The following is a 22,972-nucleotide window of genomic DNA, read 5'->3' as shown; positions in this document are numbered from 1 at the left end:
TTTGTTACCGGTTTCAATATTGCTCCTGTTTCAATCAAGAGTATTTCTCCATGAGGTAATGCACTTTTGTTTACCATTTAAGTGAACAAGTAATTCTAATTGAGAAAAGCAGAAACAGGATATTTCTGCCATTTTATACTGAGGTTTTCTCTCTTTTGGCCGCGTGTGGGCGTGGCTGCACTACATTCTCACTTATATTCACACAGGCTACAATTAATATATCATGAATTATTCTGGGAAAGAACAGGCTGTGACCGACGACTTAAGTAAGTCAGCGAGACGGTTTGAGAGCGACTCAAAAGTGCTGAATTGCGGGTGACAGCGCTCTGAGTCGTAGGTCCAACGACGCCGACGTTTGAATAAATTGTGACTCATAGAAATGCCACGATATCATAATCACGGAAATACTAGCTAACGTTTACAGAACTGGAATGAGTTGAGATGCGACCAGGTCTAAGCTTTGGAAAAACAAGAACCGACGCCAGACTAAACCCGGACCCAACCAGTGTCTTTTAACAATTTACAGAAAGACATTTAGCAATCAGAGAAGCTAGAGTCAACTGGAAGGTTTTTGTCCCAGAAATCACTGCGATAAACGATAAAATTGATGCTACTTCATGACGCGGTAACTGAAAATCCCAGTAAAACCTATTGCAAATATAGTAAAAATCATGAGCTGTAAAAAATCCAACACTTTAATAGTTATTTACTGTTATCTATGACTTGTATATGTCAATGATTCAGCCATCTACACCTGATTGGGCCAAAAATATTGTTACAGCTTTCATTTATTGAACAATCAAGTCGATATAGGAATGATTGTGACAGGTATAGAGTGTTATCATCACATTTTTTACATTTATTTCACTTTTTTTCACATTTTAGCGTCTCTTCATGCAACGCGCTGGGTTTGGCAAGTGTCGCCATCACTGGAAATGACAAACTATCATTGTTTATTGACAAATGATTATGATTTTCAGTGTGTTTCTGCGCTCTCGACGGTCCACGTTCAAACTGTCGGCGTGATAATCAGGCTGAACCGCACCGCGACTGCACCTGACTCGAAACGAATCTGCGTCAGGATCGAAGCCGTGACGTTCGGAACACAAAGACAGGTGCCAACATCTGCGGGGAGCGGTTCAAACGGGGCCGACAACGTGATCCGTGCGTCGTGTCACGGATCAAAGCGTCAGCCGGTGCGCTCTGACGTTTCCTCTGTCTGGTTGAAGACAGAGGAAACATTGTGATTATCGACATCGGCGCTGAACAACTCTAAATATCTCATTGCAAAAGTGATTCATTTCGCTGTTTTGTGCATTTATTGTTGGATTCTGTTCAAAGTGCAGCATTTTAAACACGCTCAGGAGCATTGATATTTGAGATGAGACAGAAATCTGAGCTAAAACAAGAATCCTTTGTATTTTAGCGCGTTTCTTTTGCCAAATAAAACTGGATATTTGTGTTTTTTTCTTGCAGAGGATCTAAATAATTGCAGCTTTTGTGATTTGATAATTGCTTGACGTTTGAATGTTAAAATAAAGTACAAATCGAACTGAAATTACTTATTTTTGCTTCTAAAATACTCGAGATAATTAGAGTAAATCTGCCCAAACCACAGAGTCTCAGCTGTTTGTTTGTGCTCAGAACAGCTTCAGTTTGAATTGGGAGACATTGTAGTGGTGCGTTTTGGGGAAAATCGGCGCATAATAATAAAATAATATCGTATAATACCTAAAAACACTGTTCTGAATTTATATAATAGATAAAACAATCAGGAACTGCATTTTTTTTCTTAGAAGTTAATTATTTGGCTCAAACCTAAATATATATGTGCAAAGAAATTCCGGTACAGTAATCATCGCGAGCGGCCGAAACTAATGAACTTCTACAACCACCACTACTTTTTACGACTACAACAATTGACTTTTCTGATTTCTCAACCAAAGAAAACTTGAATATTTAAGAGAAGAATAGACACAGAGGACACACATTGTTAATAAAATGTTAGTTGTTAGCAAAGATAGCGCACTCACCGACTTCTGTTTCTGTTTAGCCGGCCCGCCTTCATCATTCCACACAAAAAGCAGCCAGGCGCAAACACACAAACAAACAAACAAACAAACAAACAAGAGGACATTTTAGTTAGTGACAGTTTTCGGATTAAAGGCGAGCGGTTTGGGAGGAGAAGCGCCGCCGACGTTTAACAGAGTGGAGAAGGAGCGGCAGCCATTTTGGGGTTAGTTCGAGGCCCCCTCCCCCGTTAGGCCCCTCCCCTCCGCTGCGGCGAGTACAACAACACAGACGTTATCGGGCTTTCAGACGATGTTAGATCGGGGGAGAAAAGGTTACAAAAGGCGAGAGAAAGACCAGGCGTGTCAGACTTACTTTCACATTCTGCGTCTGTGTAACGTGAGGGTTCATACAGTGACATGTTTCCAGCTTAATATGATTTTGTTGTTGTTTGCGGTGCTCAAACTCGACTTCGATACTAAGAAATATACCTATGAAATGCTTTTTTTTTCAGCCAAAGTTTGAGACAAGATGCTGACATTTTAAACACAAAATGACAGTTCTTTCTTTGTTAAACGATGTGGTCTTGTACTACGTCTGATAAAGTTTAAGGTCACGAAAAGTCACGTTTTGTTCTGTTTATGTAATTTTCTTAGTATCGATACTTGTTCAAATATTCTAGTTTCAATACTAGTTTTAGCATTGATTAATATCTGATTTTTGATACTTTTGACAGCCCTAGTATTGCCAAAAAATGTTTACAAAAAATTTATATTGACCCTATTTAAATATAAGACGCCTCCTTTTTCCTATGTTATTCTCATATGTTGATCCAAAGCAAATACTTCCAATTTACTAAGACACAATATTGTTTTTTTAATTCATTTTTTGTCAGTCACTGGTTTGCAGTTGGGTTCAACCTTTAAACTGGGGTTAAAGTCTGCTTTGGACCTTTCACATTCAGATTTTGTGACATTTTGTGACAATTAATCACTCACTGCACTGTTCACTTTCTGCTCTACATCTGTAAATTTAACTGTACATTTTGTCTACATAGTAAGCCTATCATTATCTTATAGTCAATGTATTTATTTTTTCTTGAAAGCATGCCCTATTTGATTCTATGTATGATGTTTTTATCATTGTTCATTGTTTTATGTTGCACCAAATCACAAAAGCAAGTTCCTATGTTTGTGAATTCTGTTCATTGACAACGGCAATAAACCTTTTCTGATTCTGATTTGATTCTTGCATGTTGATCCGAAGCAAATACTTTAGATTTTAAAATGATCTTATTAAATTATGTCGGTTAATTGAAACATTTAGAAGGGAAATGGTGACATAATGTATTTAAATAAGGTACAAAAACAAGGTTTTATTTGTCAGTCATTGTATTTTTTTAAATAATTTTTGTATTTTTTTTACAATTTACTCATGCTTAAACCTTACATGACATTGAACCACTTTTATTCTCATTTAATTTACATTATTTTAAAGCAATGCGTTCATCTTGTTTTTAATTGTCGCCTAATCAGATAAAAATGCTGTTTTTGTACAATTTATATATTATTATCCATAAAACAAATGTTGAAAAAAATAAAAAAATCTAGATCATTTTACATTAAATTTTTTTATTTTTTTACCCTGCTTAGAGACAATTAAAGCTTTACAAATGGCCAAATTAGAGTCTGACACGCATGGTCTCCTTCCCTGGTTAGACATTTCATGCGCCACAACAGGGACGTAAAACCGACCGTCCCGGGACAGCTCTGTGCTCGTTCCTGTCCCGAGCGCCGGCGTTACCTTCTTAAAAAAGGGGAGGCGGTGGATATTGGCCTGATGGGGGGACGTCACGCTCCCCGACAGGCTTTTGGGGGACCGCGGTTCGCCCGTGAACTCCATCGCTTCTTCCGCCTCCAGATCCACGGAGTCAATTTCAAAACTGGCATCGGGGTGGACTAGTGTGTGATGAGACGGAAAAGGAAAGACATACGGGAAACAAAGTACAGGCGATGGAGGGTGAGAGGAACTAGAGGTGGGCAACACATCACACTGATGTTTAATAATGAGTATGACACTTGTAATAAAAGATAAATAGAATAAAATGCGGAAAAATGACTCGATTAAAAGGGTGAAAAGTGATATTTCTGCAATTTTGAGAGTCGTTTTACAGTCATTTCACATTTGTCTGGCATCAAAACCTCGCCAGTGGCTTTGTTGACCACAATTCTAATCCCTCAATGAAATATTATATTTAGATTAAAAGGATTTGTGTTTTAAACAGCAAAAATGCGACAATACGGAGTGAGTTAGCGGTAAATCATGAGTTTAATCTAATCGATTTATATCTCTAACATATAAATGCACTGTTTACTCATGCTTTTCTGTATAAATAAATGTTCCTGCGTGAACTCCTCTGCATTTTTTGTGTTTTCAGTTTGGGTCAGAGACTAATCGGTAAACAGGACATGTCTTTACTTTAGTATTACAGCCTTATTGCCCACCTTTAGATAGAAAATGTCCCAGGGCTAAACACGGCCCACCCAGATTAAAGATTTCTTATGAATTTTTCTACAGTTTATTACCGCAGAACCAGCTATGAGGAAACTAATGAAAATACGGTGTAATTGTTCCTTGAAAAACGTGTCTTTTATCACGTTTTGTATCATAATTTTAATCAATCTTCAAACGCCTCTTAAGCACAATTGAATGGCAAATTAACTTGAGGACCGGTGGTGGGTGGGCACGCAGTTTTAAGCCCCGTTCAGAATGATACGAGAATAGAAAAAGACAATAATTGAAATGAGTTGGAAACAGAAATTACATAGAAACAGTACAGAAAATTAAACGAGAGGTAAGATAAAAGATAAAGCAGGATGCCGACCCAATTATCAGCAGTAAAAAGAGATTGTGTTTATAATGAATAGCCGTGTGTAACGACAGGATTATTATTGTATTATCTACAAGAATAACTGTTTTTAATGATGATTTGTTTGGTGCAGAGAAAGGCAGTAGAAGAAGAAAATGAGTGGTTTGATGACTAGCAATGCGTGAGACAAACAAAGACAAAATCTAATGGAGTATAAATTCTGAAAATAGAGTGATATTGCTGTAAATGGAGCGGCCGTTTCCATGACACCCGGGCGCACACACTCAACATGGCCGTCTCCCTTTGGGACTTTCCCGCCGTCACGCGTCGCCGACCGACTCCACAATTACATCCTCGATCAGGAAATGAGCCTCCTGCTTTTTTTTTTTTTTTTTTTTTTGTTAATCAACCTCTCAGTTTGGACGACCCCTGACCCCTTTACCTGTGCCCGGCGGAGTAGGTCGGCGTGTTCCCGTGGCGACGTCCAGACTCGAACTTCCTCCAGATTTACTGTCAAAGGAAAACGGTGACGTAAAGACATTGTTCGTGCAGATTTTTACTTCTGTGTCGAGGCCATAAAAACGCGACGCGACAGCGATACAAACGAGGTTATAAAAGATAGCTGCACCAGTGTTTCCATCCAGAGCACTAAACATGGGATTCACCGGCGTTGCAGTTCACAGTGTCATTTAGGCCACGGATGAGTTTATAAACCGGAGTTCTCATAAGACACGGAGCAGGAGACCGGCGCTGCTGGACCTGGGCTTTTTCAGTAGCGTTAGCATCATTATAAGCTACGGTTGCTTCTGTATCGTAGCTCTGTTATATGTACACCACATGTGGCTGTAGACGAGGGGGCACAGTACGATCTGAACAGGCTCATTTTTACACTGTCTGAACACGTATTGAACTTTATGACCAGGACGTAGACTTGAGCGCACAGTATTACAGAAAAATATCATAACAGAAGCCTCACACTTAATAATAAAAGTCATGTAAAAGTCTGAGACGCAGTGGTCCTTGATTCCTTTGGTCTGATATTTGAGTACAACACTCTGTTTTGCATATATACAGTACATAATGTCATACTTAAGACCGTATTCCAAGCAAACATTCTCAATTCACTACTGGGCCTTACGGTTCTAGAATTTGATGACGTTATATTTTCCATATTTCATTTGTATAGCACATTTTAACAGTCTCCAAAGTGCTACAAAGAAGACAGAACAAGCACGACTTCATAAACCTATTCCAAATTCACTGTTTTTGAACGCAATAACCTGTAATAATCCATACGCAGTACGTTTAACCAGAACCATTTGTTAGCGATCGGTCCAAAATAGTGATTTTGAAAACAAAAATTTCCCTTAAATTGATTTATTCTGACGTAAAACAGGTTGAACTTTGTGTCAGTTTTTGTTTCATGCGAATAAGCCCAGTAATTACGCAGAATTGACCACATAAACCAGGTCAACACATCTGCAATCTGCCCATTAAAAGATTCTACCACGGACCTCTGACCTTCCTCCAGCTTATATTCAAACTACGAGCGGATAAGAGCGGATGTGAAGTCGCGTCGACCCGTTCCAGAGGCATTGTGGGCGCTAAAATGACCCCGGCGGCGCGTGTTTTCACCTGGAGCTGAGGCGGTTCTGTCTCATCCTTTGCTCTTGAATGAGCCGAGTGTTTTCTAGCTTGACGGGGCTCGGGATGAAGCCGACCTCGCAGCCTTCCTTCACCAGGCGCCCGATCCACCAGTCGTTATTGTACTTCTGTGAGAGGGAAAGAAAGGATCAGCGCGAGTGAGTACCGCACCTGAAGCTGTGTAAAAGTTTGTAAAAGTACTGCGCTCGAAGACAGGTTCTCGTGTTTTTATAATTGTGACGTTGTTTAGCGAGATTGTCCCTGTGGTTAATAATCATCACAGTTTTACATCAGTCAAGTTGCAGGTTGTGAAGAAAATTTGACAGTTAAATGTTGAAGGAAGCAGTGCTGAGCTCGACAGCAAAATACCTCTGTGATGTCATCAAAAAGCGCCATTCCTTCTAAAACGCCGACACGATGTGCACGCAACTCACACCTTTTTATGAAAAACAATCATTTAACAAAATAAACATGTTGTCAGGTGTAATTATGTGTCACATCATAACTATCGTGTGATTTAAATGAACTTTGGCACTTGTTTACAATCTGGTTGCTAGGTAACAGTTGTGGAATAACCTCTACATATGTCATATTTGCTAGCCGTGTCAAACCAGGAAGTGATTATAGTTGTGGTGGTATATATAGTGGTTATAAATGTCACCAAAACGGCCAAATTGGTTGATGATTATGAGAATCACTTTGTTTAACGCTTTAACACTTCTTCTTTGCTTTAATCTTCAAAACTTTTCTCAAAATCAATGTTGTATTTGCTACTTTTACGTTTACTGCCGGTGATAACAACGGCTAGTATTTTGTAGCCATATTAAAAAGCCTCTCTGTTTGTACAAACCTCTTTAATGTGTAGGAAGTCTTTGGCTTCGAAGGAAATGGCCATGCCCTGCACCGGGACGTCATCACTGGGGCCCGGGTTGTACCCCACATTTGTCCGCACCGCGAAAGCCACTGGTTTGGTCTGATGCAGGAACGAAAAGCAAAAAAGTATATCTATATTAGAGTGACATCAAGCTAATTGTATAGCGATTGACTTTGTATGTTTGCTAATACGATAGTTTTTTTTCCCGTTAAAGGGCGGATTTGGGGCTGTTAATTGTTGTATAAGCCACACATAAAACAACAACATAGCTAACAGAGCTAAAATAATACAGCAATAATAATTTCAGAAGCAAAAGTAAGTCATTTTAACATTGCTAGTCATTGTGTTACAATAACCGTAATGATACATTCATTTATATCATGATTAGGTTTGTCAAAAGTATCGAAAATCAGATACAAATTGATACTGAAATTGACATCCACTCATTTAAACATGTATCGATAGCTTAAAAAATCTAATTAACAGGACAAAATTGGACTTCTCCTGAACAGTTTTGAGCTTTATCACAACTAGGGGTGTCAAGATTATGAATTAATCAATTATCGTGATCATTTAGGTCACAGTATAATATAATAATGTAAGAATTAAAAATATATAATCGGTATTAGAAGCAAAATTAAGTATTTTTTGTTAAATATATAGTTCAAAATATAGACCTAAATGTAAATAAAACGTTTAAATCTGGCTGTTTTTGACACATTTAACAATATTTTGTCATTCAGAAAGTTCAATTTCATAAAGCTGCTCACAAACTTGAGAAATTGTGACATATTAGACCGCGGGAATGAAAGAAAATGAAAGATTTATCTGTTGTTTAGTCTAAAAAATCATGACAAATTGTTAAATTGTGACGTTTTTTTCTCACAATAATCATAACATTGACATTTGAAATCCTGGCTTCCCTATGTGTGTCATAAATCCATTAACATGACAAAATGGGAAAGTTCCTGAACATTTTTGAGCGTGATCAGAACTAGTACAAGACCATCACTGTCTATTGTCTATTTTATATTTATTCATTTCCAATTCTACGGTATATCGTGTCGAGAAATGTTAATATCGCGCCGTGACACAGACCTGGACACGGAACACAGACCACATGACCACACAGAGCACTTGTTTGCACGTGGACCTCTGACCTTGGCCTTCTCGAGCGTGGCGAGCGCCTGTCGATCGGCCTCTTTCCTCAGCGCTTCGGGGTCCTCGTCCAGGGACACGTCCGAGTCCGAGGGCCGGCTGGTGTACGAGTCCGCGGAGCCCTGGAACAAAATACACACCGGCAACTGTCCACAGTCCACTATCACTTTTATCCACGGCAGAGATGAAAGAGATCAAATATCTCGAAGTTCTCATGGGACGACTCAGATTAAATCTCTTTGCGATTCATCAGAAATGTGCAAAAAACAAAATAAACCACAAAAGAACAGATTTGTCACCGTTTTTGAAAGATTACACCGTTTAATCGACACTTTTTGACTATTGTTTGTAATAATAATTAATTCTTATTATGCAAAAAAAGTTGTTAAGTAAGAAAATCATGTTGTTGCATTTGTTACAGTATTTTCTTCTTGTTTTGATGTGGATTTAAATTTCTCAGTGAGTACAATAAATATATGTTTTTTAAAAGGATAGGCACAAAAAAAAAATTGTAATAGAGAAGAAGAAAACACAAATAAGTCACATTTTTGGGGGAAATGTATTTGATAAAATCCAAGACCAAGAACAGACATTTCATCTTGAAATGCAATTTAAAATATTAACAGATTAGAGAACATGGTGAATATGTGTACGTATGCTAACGCTAACACCTTCAGCTACATGAGGCACAGACAGAACTGTGGTAAGTGTCTGGTATGTTAACGTAACATATTAACAGTTATTCAGATAACTATAGCATAAAGAACATGCTAACAAGTTTACCAAAGCATCAGTTTTACCCATAATCACTAAATCCACTGAATTCTTCTTCCTCTGTGTCACTTCTAAACAACTCCACAAACTCCGGAGGTAGAGGAAGTGCAGATTCTTCTTCTGCGTCGCTTAGAGCCTAGAGCGCCCTCTTGTGGTTGTCAGTGTGAAAATAATCAACATGTGAAATGCGGTTACAGTGTGAAAATAACAAATCAGTCGCTCCGGCCAAACTATGAAAAAAGGAGTGACTTACAGTCCGGAAAATATGATATTTGTTTTATGTAAATGAAAGACAGAAAAAAACGACATATAAAACTTTTGTGGTCTTGAAAGGCGCTGTATATATGTGTTATTTTTATTAGTATTAGTAGTGTAACATATAGAAGCCACTACTATTCTTATGTTACAAACGCACCTAATATCAGGGTTTGCTGCGACGTATAGAACATGAATTCATACGCTGCACTTTGTTTTGCTTATTCCCAGTCCCAAACCTACAGCAGTAAGACAATTCAACCTGTAGCAATAGAAAAAATAAAAATAAAAAAAGAGTTCATTATTTCACCGCTCGGGACGCATTTTAAATCAAACACGTGACACTTGTTCAATGATTTACAGTGACCCGGCGAGCTGTGCGGCCCTTTGTGCTCGTCCATCGGTCCATAACTGACATAATGGGGCCCAGGTCTTCGGGGCGGTGTAAGTGGACCCTCCTGTAACGTGAACTGGACAGGATGCATAACCACATTTCCACCACGGACGAGAGAGACTGCGGTGTTTATGGTCTGCGCGTGGGCGTGTCAAGTGGGTGCAGCGGGTACTTCAAAAATGATATTACGGAAAGCGGTTGAACACACGCATTAATGTATCATACTTTAGTTGTCATGATCACTGATGAAAAAGGGACATAGAGGCAATAGCTGACACGAGAAATTATTCAAATATGAGAGTTTCCTGTTCATTTTATTTATTTATTTTTTCATGGCTGATTTGCGCAATTGTATAAAAACCACCTCTGCCATTATGGTTTGGGCCAATTTGTAGAGCCATTTTTTTTTGTACATTTCCCCCAAATTATATGATTTGATATGATATGAACAAACAATTTCACTGCGAACCCAAAAGAAAGCTGTTTTTCCAAAATATAGACCTACATTTAGATAAATCGTTTAAATCTGGCTTTTTTCGTGCACTCTTTACACTTAAAATAAAGCGAAATATCTTTCCTTTTAGTCAGATATCAGCTGAGCCACAATAATTATCTATGTTGGTGCCAATACATTACACAAACGCAAATATCAGCCAACCAATATATCGGTCTTCTGTATCTTGCCGTCTCAAATTGGCCAGATCCAACTAATGCAAACGACAAAACGACAAAAACGATGGATTGGAACAACCTTAGGCGCCAGAACTGTGTAAGAAAGGCCTCAACAACAAACAACAAATGACCATGAACCAGGACGGCTGGGCATACGCCTTATCACGCACCTGGGATACAGTCCTGGAGAAAGAGTCTGACAGTAGAGGATGTAAGCGTCTCCAAATATCAAGCATATGCACATTGTTATTGGGCTCGACTCAACAATGTAGTCCAAAATCATGGCTATTCCGGACTTCAGCTTTAGACGTTTTTGTACAAATCTACTCTTAACTTTTCGTCGGCGTGTCGGTCGCATGTCAACAAAAAAAAACCCTAAATATTACAATGGACCTAAACAACCGTCGCGTGGCGCTTCTAAATAAGGCTACGGGAAATAGCCAAAAGTGGCTGCTTGAACTAAAGTAAGAAGACAGTATTAACTCAAAACGGTTGTATTTGTATCTTTATTTGTACAACTAGTGAGCTAAACTGTGTGACCGCAGCTTCCCCAACTTTACCAGACTCTCTCTCTTAAGCTGACCCTAGCAGCAAACCTCGCCGCGATAAACAACCGTGAAGTGCTGTAGCTGTAGCTTTTCGAAGTGTGCTGAGTAAGTTAAATACCACTTGCTGCATTTAATTTAGCGCTTTTCCCCCGTTAGCACGTACGACAGGTTCACCTCTGTGGGCGGCGCTGACAGCGAAGCGAGCGGACGAGCGTGAGTCACTAGCTGTGGATTTTAAAATAGAGGCGAGATCGCGCGAAGACGATGACAAGCAGCATATGTAAATGATGTAAATGATGCCGGAAAAACCCGCCGCGAAAAAGACTGACACGGCAGCACCTGGGATCGCGATTTTCTGTGCTAATTATAAAGGTTCTACTGACAGAGCTGGAAACACAGAAAAGTGGAAAAGAACACGACCAGAGATGTAGGCTGGAAAAAAGTCCCAGAGAACGTTGGTAAAACTTTCAGAATTGGCAGAGGAGGATAGCGCCCAGACAGCCGTCGAATGTGGAGAAATACAAGATTTGAGCCCACTACATCTGAGCGAATCTACGAACGCAAGCAACACGTGACATTGGCCAGAAGTAGGGATAAACTTAAAGGTGCACTGTGTAACTTTACTGGTGGGGGGTCTGTGCAACCTCGCCCGAAATGTTCCGCAGTATTCTAGCAAACTTATCGATCCTTTATTTGTTTAATTACATGTTCAAGAAGAGCCACCAGAAAATAATATTACAGAAAACAATCATCAATTTGAAATTTGATTTAATTTGATTTGGTTTTGTGATTGTATTGTTATGTATTTTCAAAAAAAAAAAAATCATCATAGTAAGTGCAAACCAAGCTTGTCACATTGGAAATAGACAGCTTTATTACTATGTTTACCGTACCGAGAGGCCCCTAAAAAATAATAATAATCAATCTTTTTTCTGTTTTTTTTTTAGTTTGTTTTGTGATTGTATCTTTATGTAGTTTTTATTTATTTATATTATTTTATTTATATTATTTCAACTTTTTTTTTTTTTTAAACCAATCATCACAGTAAGTGCAGAAAATAATAACTACGTTGAATTTAAAACTGGGGAATAAGACTTTTATTGTGTTTTCCTCCAAAAATGAGACCGCCGTGTGCTGTCTGCGTCTTTTAATCAAGCATTGTATCGCTCGTAAAAGCGGTACGAGATAAGAATATTACAGAGAGACATGACATGGCTCGTCATCTATAACAAAACGGTTTCAAAAGCAGTAAATAATTGTTGTTTGTTCAATGGCGCCCAGACAATAGCATTCATTTATCATAATTTAAGTTATTCAAACTCTGTCTAAAGTTTATATTGTACATGACAAAGACAAACGTGAGTGTTTTGAGCCTGTACGGCAAAACAAACCACGAGTGATTCATCCTTTGGTAGCTCAGTCGATCATGATGAATCCAAAACTGTTTACACCGGACAAAGACTCGTTCTGAGCCGCTCCTCCGACTGTTCACTACAATTTAGTTTGATTTACCTCGCGGTGACGACTGCGCGCGGGACCGGGGAGTAAACCAGAGATCGATGCCACAAACAACCACCGTTCTCGTCACGGCGCAGAGATTTGGAGTTGAAAAAGGGCGACAACTCCAAGAACTTTCAAAAATATACTTCCATTTAATGACAGTGTATTCACCAGTAGTTGACATCGATTGTTTGTTTGTGCTTGACTTGGCGATACGGCTCGGCAAATGGCTGTCGACGTAAAAAGACTTTATTGATTTAGATTTTTGCTTTCTCTCTCTATTTCTCTCTCTCTGGTTCGTTTTTTAAATTTCTTTTTAATAATACGGTGTAGCGTGAAACACATACTTTGAAGACATACAACTACAGTAGATGGCGGTAAACGCACTTTTTCATTTGGCTGCCAACCGCCATTAAAAGTAACACCACAACAACAACAACAACAATTTACCAGAAAAAATACATTCTCCAAACCACGTAACAGATCGATCATAAAATCCCGATCAAATCATTGACAATTAAATTCACAATATCGACTCAATAAACAAAAGATGTAGCAATATTTTTATATTTATCACGTGTACATTTTCTTTGCACTAATAGAGAATAATATACGAAAGTGGCATTTAAGCAGTACAAATGTTATCGTTTATCGTGATATTTTTCCGCATCAATATATCGTTCTTACACATTTATTATTGTGACAAACCTACAGAAGACATGACTGAATCGATAAAAATGCTATTACTGTATTTTCCGGACTATAAGTGGCACCGTTTTTCAAAGTTTTGGCCGGGGTGCGACTTATACTTATATTTATATATACTTATACTCCGGGGCGACTTATATATGATACTATTTGTTATTTTCACACTTGCGACCGCATTTCATACTCCAGTGCGACTTATATATGTTTTTTTTTCTCCATCATGCATTTTTTGGCTGGTGCGACTTATAGTCCGGAACATACGGTAATCAGCCTTGAGCTTTTGCTTGTTATTACCAGTACTTCCGTTGCTATTTTAAGACAATTGGCATTTCTACGCTTTCATTTTCACCGTCTACACCTCCACCCAAACCTCACCCGCTCCATCGCGTCTCCGCACGCTCGTTATGCGTCTCATTTAACAACGCTCGTTATGTTGCCGTTTTCCTAACCCTCCTCCGCTCTCTCTGTGGGCGTCTCATTCCTGCCCGACAAACACCGGCCCATTGTTGACGCTCGCCCGGGCCACCTGTCGCACCGCAAACAGCGCGACGCCCCTCCCTGTTGTCGCGGCAACGGCTGCATCTACTTCCCCGTCTGATTTGGAGCCCACGTGAGCTCCAGTATCTCCGTGTACGATCGGCGATATTCCGTCGGGACCTGCCACACTGATTCTCACTTCACTTGATGGTAAACAATAGAGATTTGAGGATGCTAACAATACGTATTTCCTAAAAAGTAAATAAAAAAATGACACAAGCAAAATAAAATAAATAAAATAAATAAAATAAAACAATGAAAAAATCAATCAATCAATCAATCAATCAATCAATCAATCGATAAATAGATAAAGATTGACCTTGACTGAATATAAATACAAAAATGTACAGTGTGGACACAACAACACTGCAAACTTTGAAGTGCAGTATTTTGTGTCGTGTTAAATCATTGTTGAGTTGATTAACATTCCAAATTGTGTGTATTTTTCTTAATTTTTGGGTCTTTACCTAAGTCTTTTGGTTTGCCTCGTGAGAAATATCGAAGGAATATTAGCGCACAGCAAAATGTTTTACTTGAAGTACAGATTGCAAATGTCAAAGTATTCTGTTTTGATGTTTCAGCCTTATTGCCTTCGTCTTGGCTTTGCCTGATGAGAAAAACATAACAGAACCATTCGTCCTCTCACGAGTGACTGAGTCACCAACGCAAGGTGTTGAACCCAACTCCAAAATAGTAAACATGAATCATCGCGGAGAACTGTCCTGTTTTTAATTGCTAAATGTTATATATTTTAAATTTCAAATCCAGTCAAACTATGTCTCTTCGGTTACTTGTCTTTCTCTCAGTTCCGATGTGTCAAAAAGGGCATCTGGTGTTTTGCTTTGCCTGATTCAGTCTGACTTCTTTAATCGCTGTATAGGTCCATGTCAAAGAAGAAACTGAATTCACACTTGGCTCGTTTTGGTTCTTTTCTAGCCCTGCTTTCAATACCAATTCAAACAGTAAAAAAACGCTCTTCTTTTTTTGGGCAATAGACTGTAATTTTCAACTTTATTTGTTATGTGAAAAGTGGTCTTACCGTATTTTCCGGACTATAAGTAGCTTTTTTATGGTTTGGCCGGGGTGCTACTTATACTCCGGAGCGACTTTTATGTGATATTATTCGTTATTTTCACACTGGCAACTGCATTTCACTTGTTGATTATTTTCACACTGACAACTACAAGAGGGCGCACTAGGCTCTAAGCGACGCAGAAGAAGAATCTGCACTTCCTCTGGAGTTTGTGGAGTTGTTTAGAAGTGACACAGAGGAAGAAGAATTCAATGGATTTAGTGATTTGGGGTAAAACTGATGCTTTGGTAAACTTGTTAGCATGCTCTTTATGCTATAGTTATCTGAATAACTGTTAATATGTCGGTGTAATCCCTCATTCGTCCAGGCGTGTTCCATAGTAGAAAAAGCTTCAGTTGTAGTCATCTGGACTCAGTTAGAAAAAATAGACGTTTCGACTCTCATCCAAGAGTCATTGTCAATAAAAGAATTTAGATCGAGAACTCCGATATAGGGGGGAGTTTCTGTTGAAACAAACAACTCTTTCTACTTCAGGAAGGCTCCTCCCAATGGGCGGGTCTTACCACAGAACAGTATTAATATCGGAGTTCTCGATCTAAATTCTTTTATTGACAATGACTCTTGGATGAGAGTCGAAACGTCTATTTTTTCTAACTGAGTCCAGATGACTACAACTGAAGCTTTTTCAACTGTTAATATGTTACATTAACATACCAGACACTTACCACAGTTCTGTCTGTGCCTCATGTAGCTGAAGGTGTTAGCGTTAACATACGTACACCTATTCACCATGTTCTCTAATCTGTTATTATTTTAAATTACATTTCAAGATGAAATGTCTGTTCTTGGTCTTGGATTTTATCAAATAAATTTCCCCCAAAAATGCGACTTATTTCTTCTCTATTATGAATTTTTAGGCTTTAAACGTATTAATTGAGGTTTAATAATCAGAAAAATTAATTAAATATTAAATTAATCACAAAAGTGTAGAAATATCATCTTATAGCCTTAATTGAAAGTTTACCACATACATTTATTTATATTTTTAATGTTAATCAGCTCTTTTTGTATACATATATTTTTGTCACGATAAAAGTCAAATCTTGCATATCTTCAAAAGTATTTCAAGTACCAGGCCAATATGTACTGACGATATTTGAATAATATGCTAAAACGGGCTTGTAAATGTAAAAAAAAAAAAAAAAAAAAGGTTAAATATCACACAAAACATAAATGTACAGTAAAAATACACCACAAAAGTCCAGAAATATCACTGCAGATTTATGTAAATGTATTTGAATTGTCCTCATAAGCTATAATATATACACAATACATTCTAATTGCGCATATCTCCAAAATTGTGTTAAATGTGATAAACCTGCCTCCATCCCCTGTTGCACAATCGAACAAAGCCTTTAAAGACATACAAACATGACGACAAACAACTTAGCGGCAATGTAGAAGTTGCGAGGGAGAGTTGACGGCCTTGTATCTATGAGTCACTCTCGATGAATCACTTACACACCGAGGTGAAAATACTGCGTGGATGGATGTGTGCGGTCAATAACAGACAGAACGGCCTCAAATCAATAGCCTCAAACCCTATTCCCACCACAAAAGACGCCGGGGCTCTTTCATTCACGCTAATGTCAACGCCGGCGTCTCCGCGGCCGCCGCTCGCTTTCGCGTCACACGCCCTCAGAAATAGCCGCGGGTCACGTGACGTCAAGGCCGCGCCGCTGATGTCACCGTGGCCCACTCTGCCGGCTTATTACGAGGCAAATCGCGCGAGGTGGGGAAGGTGGGAAACGAGACGATAATATGAGAATGGATGGCGCACGACTTGCTCAGAGGATGCTTAGCAGAGGGAACGTGTGTGAAAGATGTTTAGTGTCAGATCAATGGGCTTCTTCCTCAGAGGGAAAAGCAAAGCATAAAGGTTACAGATAAGATATTCCTTTATTGTCCCACATGGGGAAATTTCATTGGTGCAACGCAGGTAGATACAGAGGTAGATACAGAAGAACAGATCACTTATAGGAAGTCTGAAAAACACTTTCAGTAGAAGATCTCCTATAAATAAATAAAAACTCCCATAGACAAATAAATAAATAAATACATAAATACCATTGCACACCAGATATTATAGGTAAACGACAAGAAAATTATGACTCAAAGTGCACCGACAACTGTACCGATATAGTACCGTATTTTCCGGACTACAAGTTTTCATAGTTTTGGCCAGGGAGCGACTTATACTTTTATTTATACTTATATACTTATACTTATACTCCAGAGCAACTCATATGTGATATTATTTGTTATTTTCACACTTGCATCCGCATTTCATACTCCAGTGAAACTTACATATGTTTTTTTCTTCTTTATTATGCATTTTTTTGGCTGGTGCGACTTATACTCCGGAAAATACGGGTAACTAACATCAAAACATGGAGAGGATTATATTTGGACTTAATTTGAAATTAGACAAATTTGACCGACTTTGGAACAATTGGGATGTTTATTGTTTAATGGGGTGTTTGTGGCTTTGTTTTGAAAAAAAAATAAAATATAGAAAAAATATTGGAAAAAATAAATGTAATAAAAGTTCAAGGTTTACAGAAAATAAATAAATAAATATAGAATAAAATTAAATAAAGATGAGTTTTTGTGGCTTAGTTTTATTTTAATGGGCTGTGATTTTCTTCTGTATGCTTTCTGGTTTTGGTGTAAAATTGAGAAAAAAAAGGAAAAAAAAGGGAAATATATTTAAAAAAGAAATGTAATAAAAGTGCAAGGTTTACAGAAAAATAAATAAATAAATATATAATTAAATAAAATGAAGATGATATACAGAAAAAATGAAATAGTAAAAAGTGTTAAATCGAATAAAGACAAGTTTTTGTGCCTTGGTTTTCATTTTGATGTGCAGTGATTTTCTTTTGTATGCTTTCTGGTTTTGTTCTAAAATTGAAGATTTTTTTAAAAAGAGAAAATATAATCTAAAAAAGAAAATATAAATTATAAAAGTGCAAGGTTTACAGAAAAAAAAATATATAGAATAAAATAAAATAGAATAAAATAAAGACAATCGGGATTTTCAAACCTTGACGTGTTTTATCAGCAGCTTTTTCTTCTGCATTTTAACCACTGTTGATGGTAATGTGTAAACTGGTAATGCGTACTCAGGAAACTTTCTTTCAGGAGTAACTTAACATGTTAATCTAGAACTAGGGATGGACAATACATCTGTTCCAGTATTGTTTTTTTTGCAGATATTGGCATCAGTTCGATTAACCAATATTTAGTTTACATTAAGACCCAGACATAACACCAAACTGACCTTAGCATTGGAATATTATAGATCTAAATCATCAGGAAAACTAATCTTCAGGTATTAAATCAGCAACAGAGATAAAATAATCAATCTAGGATAAAAGACTAAACCAGTTCCAAACCAGGTCTAGACCATGTAGGACAAAACTGAGAGTAAACCAGAACTAAACTTCGATTTATCAGATTATATTATACTTTCAGCTTCCTGTTTTGTTCTTAATTGTTAATTGTCAGGGCAACGGTGCAATTCTTTCCATAATTCTCAAACCAAGGCGTAAACTAGGTGATTTTTTTTTTTTTTAATGTTATTAGTCATGGGGCTTGCTGCTATTTTTAACTTTGTAAATGAGAAATAAAGACGAAATAAAAACAATATTATGCTCAACTTAGTACAAAAGGTAACTGCGATGAGCTGAACCAGGAATTAACTCGGCAAAACATTGATCAAACAGGGAATAATAATGAGGCGCGGAGTTGCAAATCTAGGAATAATCCCGCCAAAACAAAAGGTGTGAATCACAACTCGGACAATTATCTCCCAACACTCGGTAGGTGTGAGACATAAGGCATGAGAATCTGCACTGAGAGAGCTAAAATAGTGACTGCGTGTATTCGCCCGGGCAGGACTATAACCACGAGCGGACATAATGTGAAAAACGGGCAAAAATGAACGGTTTCAAAAGCTCCAGCCGGCAGCGTGGAAATGAGTTAACGTGCTTTCTCCTGGTGCGCTGGCTTCTGTAAGCGGTTGTTAAGAGAAATGAGGAAACGGGGGAGAAAAAGATTGGATAAATGTAAGGATAGACATCCGTACTGTCTGCATTTAGACTCGTCTGTACATCTCGTTTTTTTGAGCACAAACAGAAGAGATTGACGTTTTATTCTTTAGCTGTATGATCTGCCTTTTGCCATCGTCTTTTCAGTCCTGTTGCTTGGAAAATATGCAAAAATGTATAGTCAAAGCATCAGTAATTATAGTAATGTCACTGCATCTTATCATTCATTACAGACACCAATGCCAGTTTGTTCTCAGATTTATCGGAAAAGCCAAATCGTCTCACTTTCTTGATCTGTTTTCCGATTTCATCACACCACAATTACGATAAAAGACGCGAGAATAAGGCTTAAACACAAAATGTATGTCCTTAATATTGCCTTGTTCTGATACAGAGCAAAGGACCGCTCTGAAATTGTCTCGTTCGAATGAGTTTCAGTATGGTTTGGGGGTTCGATCGACCCGGCTGTCGCATTCGCATCACGACTGTATCGAGATTGAGTCTAAAAGCAGAGGGACGAGCAGACCATACCTCTCTCTGACAAAACAATGACAGGTTTATTGACCGAAACTATATGTTCGATGGCTGCGAATGCCCTCGTCCCCTTTATTTTCTGTCAGACAAGTCAGTGTCATGGCAACTGGAGCCAGAGGAGATGAGTCACGGACCCAAACGCGGCAGAAATGACCGGGTTTTTGTGTGTGTGTGTGTTTTTTCTCCAAAGAACGGGCACCTCCAATAGAGAGACGCTACAGGAGGGACACGGAGGAGGTAAAGCCATGAGGCGGACATCTTAATGACTCGGAAAAGGTACATTACCAAACAAAACAGAAATCAGAACGCACAATTAACTGTCTCCAAAAGAAATACCCCAATTACAATGCTATAATTCTCTTACAACACGACTTTACGAGTAATAAACGGTTAAATGTACAGTGGATTCGAGAATATACGGTCATGCTGTACTAACATTACAGTGAGATTACATTAGACAATAGATCCATCGATCAGCCAATGCAGCGCCCGTATAAACACTGGATAAAGTGTCTTGCCCAAGGGCACGACGACAGCGAGCTTTTAGCCAACGGCGTCACCAATCTTCACGGTTAAAAACACGCAGAGAAAAAGACAAACGTGACAATGATTTACGCGTACGTTCCTTAAAGGTGTGTTATTGCTGTGCCTGGAATGTTCCATAGTATGGCATTAAACCTACCAATCTCCATGGAGACAACCAGGTAAGAATGCTAGTTTTTCAAGGCAGCTGTATTAATAAAAATAAAAAAAACACCTGTAATTGAGTAAATGCTAAAGTTCATGTGACATACTTCGACATACGGAACATTCAGCAATAACATCTCCATGGAGACGAGAAGGTGCGGCTCAAACGTTACAGCTTTTAAGCCAGGTGCGATTTCGGGGCTCGAGATCCTAGTTTACGGTGCTTAAAACGGTCGTAAAAACCAAAGACGAGCTGTTATTTTCACGTCGAACCTCTCTGATATTTCGGTCGCAGAGTGAGCCCTCCTCTCGCTGCATCCACGATCAATCTCTGCAAAGAGGGCTCCTCAGCGTAACAGCAGAGTGTCCCTCGTCTTGTAGTGTGACATCCTTAAATCTTATTAGACGAGTACAAATCGTGCAGCGGACACCCAGCTTTAGACGAAGATGTTTTGTCCTCATACAGAATATAACAAAACAGCAGAAGTATGTAAAATGGAGACCAAAAAAAAGTATAAATACCCACACAGTCTTACAAACGCAACAATTTGAAATACATCTTTGCATTGAAACACAGTGCATTTTAAAAACACTTGAATTAGTCGTTCTCATCTTGAAAAATGACATGAAAACTGTCAAATGAATACGTTAACGAGTCCTTTTCCACTTCCACCAGGACGTAACAAAGTCTGAGATAAATGAATGGGAAACTATGGAAAAACACTTGCAAAATCAACTATTTAACATTAAAGCTGTAGATAGCACACACTAAAACAGGTCTTATCCTCAATCTGTGTCATTTTCACAAAAGAAACCGCAGCGATCAATGACTTAAAACGGCATTAGATATTAACTTTGCCATGTCTCTGGGTGTTTGGGCGACTGCAGTTCAAGAAGAGGCTTGAAACACAACCTGTCAAAATCATTTCTTTAGTTCACAGCGGTGGAAAGACTAGACAAAGACAAACTCTTTAAATAAATAAACGGAAAAGGGGGTGTTGTTGCATTTTCTGGGTCAAAAGGTCGACCGGGAACATTAGTCGAACAGTGAAGCTCGTTCAACCGCGCATTAGCGAATAAAAACAAAGATCAGTTGACATCATCATACTATTTCTAGTGTGATTTAGTTTAGAATAGCATGTTTTCATATACGTCAAATGTTCACTTCACAAATATAGTGCATAAGAAATAAAAATGAGAGCGAAATAAATTGAAATTGAAACATGGTGTGAAGAACAAATGATTCTATGTTGATGCAAAAAATATTCAAGAAATGCCTTAGTAAAGCAAACAAACGCTCAATTCATAATGAGCAGTTTATTAACAATGATTCGGACTGTTTTAATTAATACTCCTAATCCAATAATTAACTAAGCCTGAGTCATTTCTTCATTATGATTAAAGTCTTGGTCATGCTAATATGAAGGAAATAATAAAGCTAATTAAACGAGGGTGAAGCTTAAACACAAGGTCCCTTTGTAAACTAATTATAAAGCATTAATAAGCACTATTTATTTGTTCATTAGCACTTATAATGCATACATCACTTGGCTGTAGTTGGCATCGTATTAAAGTTCTTAGAAACAGTTTGTACATGCTTTAACACATGCTTTTTGTATGTTATATGATACATCTTATACGTTTATAAGCCATCTATAAATGTACACAGACAAATAAGTACTAATGCCTTATAAATAGTTACTAAGAATCCTGATTTTAAAGCGTTACCTGTGTTTGAAGTCATCATTTAATCTCGGAACCACTTTATTTATTCATTTTATCATTTACATTTTTGCTTTTTAGTGAGACAGACAAACAATGACAATAGCAACATGGATGATAATAATAATGATTTATATAATTAATTAAACAAATGTAATGAAATTAGAATTAAAAACACTTTATGATAACTACACCTTTAGTTGCCTTAATTCACAATAGTTTATGAAGCATGATTCAGGCTTAGTAACTACCGTATTTTACGGACTATAAGTCGCACCTTTTTTCATAGTTTTGGGGGTGCGACTTATACTTATATTTATACTTATATACTTATACTCCGGAGCGACTTATATGTGATATTATTTGTTATTTTCACACTTGCAACCACATTTCATACTCCAGTGCGACTTATATATGTTTTTTTTCTTCTCTATTATGCATTTTTTGGCTGGTGCGACTTATACTCCAGTGCAACTTATAGTCCGGAAAATATGGGCACTTAATTAAGCTTAGGAATTAAGTTTAGAGTATTAGTTAAGTAGTTACTAAGCCTGAATCATGCATAATAAACTATTTGTTCACAATGAATCAAGTCTTTGTTCATGCTTTGTTAAGGCAGGAATACATATGGTTATTATAAACTTTTACCTTCATTTCCCATTTGTCATTAATATTGTCATTCTTTTTTTTGTGTGTGTCGCCTATGATACATCCCGGGCCTCAATCAGGGGACCTCGCGAGGCCAAAAGCCCCCCGTGTGGAGCCCCGTGTGTCCCGGGACGGGCAGTGCACATAGCAGTGGAGGGAACCATTGGGACTGCGAGTCTAATTAAAAACACAGCGCCTTTGCCTAGCAGCTGTGGCCCGGCCCAAAATGGACTGGCGGTTTGAAATCCACTTTACAGTTACCGGTGGCGGCGGTGGGGGGAAGGAAAGGAGCG

At 38.1% G+C, this 22,972-nt stretch overlaps 1 protein-coding gene across 2 annotated transcripts in view; it reads right to left on the bottom strand.

Annotated features, from left to right (window-relative positions):
• Positions 1 to 22,972, bottom strand: part of cacnb1 (calcium channel, voltage-dependent, beta 1 subunit) — a 104,167-nt gene that overhangs the window by 41,484 nt on the left and 39,711 nt on the right. The window contains exons 3-7 of one of the 2 annotated variants that reach the window (XM_072442905.1): positions 8,558 to 8,677; positions 7,374 to 7,496; positions 6,515 to 6,651; positions 5,322 to 5,389; positions 3,814 to 3,968 (exon numbers count right to left, since the gene is read on the bottom strand). In XM_072442905.1, the coding sequence (XP_072299006.1) occupies positions 3,814 to 3,968; positions 5,322 to 5,389; positions 6,515 to 6,651; positions 7,374 to 7,496; positions 8,558 to 8,677 (603 nt within the window). Of the gene's footprint in view, positions 1 to 2,033; positions 2,063 to 3,813; positions 3,969 to 5,321; positions 5,390 to 6,514; positions 6,652 to 7,373; positions 7,497 to 8,557; positions 8,678 to 22,972 lie in introns of both variants that reach the window. The other variant, XM_072442906.1, reaches the window with a different exon arrangement.

Source organism: Eucyclogobius newberryi, unplaced genomic scaffold (assembly GCF_026437365.1).
Source record: "Eucyclogobius newberryi isolate DKJ021-1_F unplaced genomic scaffold, fEucNew1.0.hap1 SCAF_13, whole genome shotgun sequence".
Lineage (NCBI taxonomy): Eukaryota > Metazoa > Chordata > Actinopteri > Gobiiformes > Gobiidae > Eucyclogobius > Eucyclogobius newberryi.
This window is presented reverse-complemented; position numbering and strand designations above follow the sequence as displayed.